Here is a 6,971-nt window from a genome sequence, read left to right as displayed (position 1 = left end):
AAGGAACACAAGGTGTTGATTATATTCAATTTGTAACATCACTTGACTAATGATTAACTAACTTCTTCATATGATACATTTCAATTTGAATTATTCTCTACTTTGCTTAGTTTCTGACAAGTAACTCTCTAGAGCAGGTAAAATTACACTCACAGAGTCAGTATATAACTATATAACAACTAAACTTCAATATTAAAAGTGCTTAATTATAATTAAAATTATATAAATGTAATTGGTGTAACTAATTCCTTAACAAAGCTAGTAAATTAGAGTTTTGTCGCCCTCCAATTTAACAACACTACCAAATTCCATATTGCATATAAACCCCTCGTCCAAAAATAACTCATCCACCTCCAACTCTTCTTCTATTCTATTCTTTTCTTCGTAACTCACATCGTCTAAATTACGAAATAAAAATGCAGCACTCGTCGTCGTTCTCTCTTTCTCTATTTTATCTACTATTTCTCTCTACCACCACCACCTCCTACGCCCACAACATCACTCAAATCCTTGCCAAACACCGCGAATTCTCAACCTTTAACCGCTACTTAACCCTTACTCACTTAGCTTCCGAGATCAACCGCCGCCAAACCATCACCGTTTGCGCAGTGGACAACGCCGCCATGGATGACCTCCTCGATAAACACTTGTCCATTTACACTCTCAAGAATGTCCTCTCTCTCCATGTTTTTGCAGATTATTTTAGCTCCAAGAAACTCCATAAGATCACCAATGGAACAACCCTCACTGCCACCCTTTTCCAAGCCACAGGTGAGTCAGCATATTCATAATATAGATATATATGTGAAAAATGTTGAAAATAAGTACAAAATATTATGTTTTGAATCCATAGAATGCACAAACTTAAACCAATTAAATAAAAAATTCTGAATCCATAGAATACAACGTCCTTAAACCAATTACAATAAAATTTAAGTTACAAGTGTTGAAAGTATAAAGAAATTAAACACTATTAGTCCAATCTAATTTATTCATTTATTTTTTTTAAAGATTAAGATGTCTGAATCTGAATACACGTCTGAATATCAAAATGTGTATTAAGATTAAGTCATTCGAATCTGAATACACATCTGAATGTCAAGTCAAGATGTGTATTAATATCTGAATACTAAATGATTAAGACTGTTTGATTTCTAACATCTGAATGTATAAAATTTACGTTTATTTGAAAATTAATAAACATAAAATTCAAATAAAATACTAATTAATCTAATATTACATCACTAAAATATATAGCTTTTTAAAATATGATAGTTGCCGGTGGTGATGACTAATGGTAGTGCTTGTGAATGCCGACTAAAAGCGGTGGTTGGTGGTAGTTTAGGGTAGTAGCTAGTGGTGATTGGTAGTGGTAGATATTATGATTGAGGATGGTGGTGGTGGGTGGTGATATTTAATAATGGCGAGTGGTGGTGGTGGTAGTTGTGATTGAGGAAGATGGTGGTGGTGGGTGGTAGTTTATAATGATGGGCAGTGCGAGCTATGATTGTTGATGGTGATGGGGTGGTTAGTTGTGGTAGTTGAGGTGGATGAGTGTTGGTTGTCGTTAATGATGGTAGTGGGAGTGGTGGGGATGGTGGATGGTGGTAGTCGACAATGGTGGCGGCTATGATTGAGGATGATGATGGTGGTGGGTGGTATGGTGGTAGTTGATAATGGTAGATGGTGGCGGGAGTTAATAATGAATATGGATGATAGCATCTTAATGAAATTAAGTCTCTGTTATAGATCTTAATGATACAGACATATTCAGACCCATTAAGTGATTGTGAAGTAAAAAAAAAAAATACACTTAACGATTAAGATCTGAATAATTAAGATTCAGACTTTGAAAACAAACGCACTTAATGTGTGAGATCTGAATAATTAAGATTTAGACATCTATTAAGTACAAACAAATGAGGCCTTAACTCACTATGGTAGGTTATCACTCTGATTTTATGTTTCACTTATTATGGTCGTTGGGTTTAAATGTATTAGATCAATGTTGGTCAAAATAGATCATAATTCAACAAGTCCAATATGACTTGACTTCTCTTACCTTTTTACTGTCAACAAAGAAAGTGAAGGTTAATTTATTTTCTTTAGTTGCTAACTTAAATTCTTTCCAAATTTACGGAGTTCTCAATTTCCAAACTTGATTTTGCTTGTTTAGGTTTGGATTACATTTTGACTTATTGGGTTACACGGATTTGATCAATTTTGACTCAATAGCTATATGAGTCATTTCAGGTTCAACCCGTTAAGTTACATCAACAAACATGTCATAACTCAACTAGTTTAATATTGAGGAGTTTAGTGAGTTACATAAAAATTGGTTGATTTTATCTACTCTAGGTTCAATTGACTCCCCCCTCCCAATATTTAGCTTAAAGCTTGGATATATAATATATATGTGCTAACATATGTAAAAAATTAAAAAACATAGGCATTAAGTTATAAATTCATATTTTCAAAGAATGCAAAATTGTAAACCTATTAAATTAAAATTTTTGAATTCGTCTTTGTAGGTGAGGCCCCAGGGACAACAGGGTACATCAACATTACCAATACGAAAGGTAAAAAAGTGGGGTTCACCACAGAAGACAACAACGGTCATTTTTCTGCTAGTTTCGTCAAGTCTGTTCAAGAAATCCCTTACAATATCTCTGTCATACAAATCAGCAATATTATTCAATCTTCAGAAGCAGAAGCTCCAGTATCTGCTCCTTCAGAAATTGACATAATTGATTTAATGACAAATAAAGGCTGCAAAGAATTTGCAAAACTTTTAGAAAATTCAAAAATTACCAAAACTTTTACAGATATTATGGAAAATGGCTTAACAGTTTTTTGCCCGATTGATAAAGTCGTTAACAGTTTTTTACCTAAGTACAAGAATTTAACAAAAAATGGACAAACTTCTTTGCTTTTGTACCATGGTATTCCAGATTATCATTCTTTAGGTATGTTGAGGTCGAAAAATGGATTTATAAATACTATGGCAACAACAAAAGGGAAAAATAATAAGTACGATTTTTCTGTGAAAAATGATGGAGATAATGTTAAATTAGACACAAATATTGTGACAGCAAAAATCACTGGAACTTTATTAGATGAGGAGCCATTAGCTGTTTATAAAATTGACAAAGTTTTGCAGCCAAGTGAATTGTTTAAAGCACAGTCTATTATTAATAATTCTGAGGATACTGCGCCGGAGCCGAGCTCCGGCGGCGATGACGACGGTGACGTCCCTGCGGATGCGACGGCGGATAAAAATGGAGCTATGATTATGAGTGCCAATGGTTGGTTGATGACATTTATTTTGAGTATTGGTTTGGTATTTGTTTGAATATATGAACGAGGTTGTTGTTAATTTGGTTATGGTATTCACATAATTTGATTGTATATTATATTAGAAAATAACCGCAAAATTTGAATTCTATTCCTTTTTTATTTCTTCTATTTTTGTCTCTCTTATTTTTCGTCTCTTCTTCCTATTAATTGTAAGCACTGGAGTTATCCATGAACATTTCTACAAATAGAGTTATGTTTGAGTTTTTCGTAATACAATTTACTTTTGTAAATTTTTACTTCTATGATAATTTTAGTTTATATTTCTTTCGTTTATAACATACAAAAGATAAAACGCAATTGGAAGTATATAGTTGAATAAAATGAACAATTATATGAATATTTCAAGTTTGATGCAGAAAAATAAATTCGTTTTCTCTTCCGTCGATAAAAGAAAACAGAGCAATAACAAGATAAAAAAACATATCAGTTTCGTATATACTACGTATGAAAAAAAACGAGCAATAACAAGATAAAAATATTTTTGCAGTTCTCTTGTCCATTAATGCGCAAAGGTCCATTATCATACTTTGCATATCAGTTTTTTGTCGTTATTCTTCACTTGTGGGATGCAAGGTGTTATCGAAGAAGAGGCAAACCCAAAAATAAAGAAGATAAAAAACATTAAATTTTAACATAAAAAATCTTTCAAATCGAAGGTAAAAATTAAGGGATCACAAATATCCAAAAAGCTGCACTATAACAATAAGAGTGTTACAAAACTTTTTCAAATTGACTATACAATAAGTACCAAACACGGAGCAACAATAGTAACAACAAATCAATTGAAGAAAGAGGAGAAATTACAAAAATATAGCTACTGTTCGGGACTCGAAATCTGATGTCACAGGCCTCTAAATCCGATCTTCACCGTTCAAATCAAAGACCAAGATGTTACAAACATTCAGTTAAACTTTCAGCCCGATCCCACAGTTAAATCGGAAAACGTGATTTGAAGTTGGCTGATCGGAACAAAAATCTGCAGCAAAACAAACACTTTTTCTTCTCTCGTCTCTCTTTATGAAAGCTCTCTCAAAAATCACTCTTTTGTGCTAAAGTCTTTCAAAGACTTATACCAATGAGCATAGAACAATTCTCCTTATAGATTATGAGTAGTGCTTTCTTGTAAAACCAAAACCAACTCTAAATAGGAATAAAAATCGAACATATTGACAGGCTTCATGCCTGCCAATTTTCTGCAAAACGCATGCTTATCTGCAACCACCGCTTTTGTCAGCATATCCGAAAGATTTTCATCAGTGTATATCTTCTCAACCTCAAATAATTTCTCTTCCACGACCATTCTTATCCAATGATACTTTCTATTTATATGTTTGGTCTTAGAATGAAAAGTGGAGAGCTTGGTGAGACAAATAACACTCTGATTATCACAAAATAAGATGTACCTTGGCTGCTCAAAGCCAAGATCATTAATAAACTCCTTCATCCATAATAGTTCTTTGGCGCCTTCTGTGACAGCAATATATTCGACTTCTATGGTGGATAGAGCTATGCACTTCTGTAGTCTAGATTGCCAAGAAATAACCCTCCCTTCCACCCCTCCCCCTGCAAAAGTGATCAAATAACCGGAAGTGGATCTTGAATTATGAAGATTGCCTCCTAAATCAGAGTCTATGTAACAAACAAGTTCAAGCTTGTCACTGCCAAGGCATAACTTCAAATCTGCAGTACCTTTTAGATACCTTAATATCCATTTTAATGCATCCCAATGTTCTTTTTCAGGATTAGAAAGGAATCCACTAACAGTACCAACGACATGTGCAATATTTGGTCTAGTTCAAATAATAGCATATACCAAACTACCAACAGCAGAAGAGCAAGGAATACGAGACATCTCCCTTTTCTTTTATCACTAGATGGGCTCCGACTAATACTCAATTTGAAGTGTTTAGCAAGAGGAGTGCTAACCACTTTTGCATATGTTATATTGAACCTCTTGAATACCTTCTCAATGTATTACTTTAGGGACAAAAATAACTCCTTTCTATCTTTGTGTTGGTGGATTTAAATGCCCAAAATTTTCTTTGCTGGCCCCAAGTACCTTCATTCCAAACGATTTGCTCAACTGCTTCTTAAGGACTACAATTTTGGATTTATTCTTGCGAATAATAAACATATCATCCACATAAAGTAATAGGATAATAAAAATCATCATCAGAGAACTTCTAGAAGAATACACAGTGGTCTGCATAAGTTTTCTTGTACCCTTATTTTTCTATGACAGATTCAAACTTCAAATATCATTGCCTTAATATTTGACATATTGGGTAACACAAACTTGATCCATTTTGACCAAATAGCTAGATGAGCCATTTCAGTTTCAGACCGTTAGGTCAAGCCAACAAACGGGTCATAACTCAACTCGTTTAATATTGAAGAGGTCAGTAAGTTACATAAAAATTGGTTGATTTTGTCACCTCTAGGTTCAATTGACCCCCCAATATTTAGTTTAAAGCTTGGACAAACAATATATGTGTATGTAAGAAATTAAAGAACATAGACATTAAGTTTTAAATTCGTATTTTCAAAGAATGCTAAATCGTAAACCTATTAAATTAAAAATTCTGGTTTCGTCTCTGCGGGTGAGCCCCAGGGACATCAGGGTACATCAACATTACAAACACGAAAGGTTAAAAAGTGGGGTTCACCACAGAAGACAATGACGGTAATTTTTCTGCTAGTTTCGTCAAGTCTGTTCAAGAAATCCCTTACAATATCTCCGTCATACAAATCAGCAACATTATTCAATCTTCAGAAGCAGAAGCTCCAGTATCGGCTCCAGCAGAAATTGATATAATTGATTTAATGACAAATAAAGGCTGCAAGGAATTTGCAAAACTTTTAGAAAATTCAAAAATTACCAAAACTTTTACAGATATTACGGAAAATGGCTTAACAATATTTTGCCCGATTGATAAAGTCATTAACGGTTTTTTACCTAAGTACAAGAATTTAACGGAAAATGGACAAACTTCTTTATTATTATATCATGGTATTCCAGATTATCATTCTTTAGGTATGTTGAGGTCTAAAAATGGATTTATAAATACTATGGCAACAACAAAAGGAAAAAGTAATAAGTACGATTTTTCTGTGAAAAATGATGGAGATAATGTTAAATTAGACACAAATATTGTGACAGCAAAAATTACTGGAACTAGATGAGGAGCCATTAGCTGTTTATAAAAGTGACAAAGTTTTGCAGTCAAGTGAATTGTTTAAAGCACAGTCTATTATTAATAATTCTGAGGATACTGCGCCGGAGCGGAGCTCCAACGACAACGGTGACGTGCCGGCGGATAATAATGGAGCTATGATTATGTGTGTCAATGGTTGGTTGATGACATTTATTTTGAGTATTGATTTGGTATTTGTTTCATGAATATATGAATGAGGTAGTTGTTAATTTGATTTTGATATGAACATAATTTGATTGTATATTGTATGAGAAAATGAACCAGTATATTGGCATTCTACCCTTCTCTTTTTTCTTTATAGTATTTTTTTGGGGGTGTTTATTACCTTTTGTGGGCACTTGAGATCGGGGCGGATGCAGTGTAGTGTAGTGTAGTGTAGAAGTGTCGGATTCAACTGAA

General features: G+C 33.6%; 1 protein-coding gene and 1 pseudogene across 1 annotated transcript; both read left to right on the top strand.

Moving 5' to 3' along the window:
- The first annotated feature begins 321 nt into the window (after positions 1 to 321).
- On the top strand, positions 322 to 3,573 carry LOC107780006 (fasciclin-like arabinogalactan protein 2). Its single transcript, XM_075242164.1, has 2 exons — positions 322 to 771; positions 2,532 to 3,573. The coding sequence occupies exons 1-2, from the start codon at positions 417 to 419 to the stop codon at positions 3,350 to 3,352; spliced, it is 1,176 nt and encodes a 391-aa protein (XP_075098265.1). The 5' UTR covers positions 322 to 416; the 3' UTR covers positions 3,353 to 3,573.
- Positions 3,574 to 5,846: 2,273 nt separating this feature from the next.
- Positions 5,847 to 6,757, top strand: LOC107780005 (fasciclin-like arabinogalactan protein 2; annotated as a pseudogene).
- The last annotated feature ends 214 nt before the right edge of the window (positions 6,758 to 6,971 follow it).

The sequence above is a fragment of the Nicotiana tabacum genome, chromosome 21 (assembly GCF_000715075.1).
Source record: "Nicotiana tabacum cultivar K326 chromosome 21, ASM71507v2, whole genome shotgun sequence".
NCBI lineage: Eukaryota > Viridiplantae > Streptophyta > Magnoliopsida > Solanales > Solanaceae > Nicotiana > Nicotiana tabacum.
Note: the sequence above shows the minus strand (reverse complement) of the source record. Positions and strands in the feature narration are given on the sequence as shown.

Coding starts and splice junctions, on each gene's coding strand:
- LOC107780006 (XM_075242164.1), top strand. CDS start 417: ATGCAGCACTCGTCGTCGTTCTCTCTTTCTCTATTTTATCTACTATTT. Junction 772..2,531: donor CACCCTTTTCCAAGCCACAG/GTGAGTCAGCAT, acceptor TCGTCTTTGTAG/GTGAGGCCCCAGGGACAACA.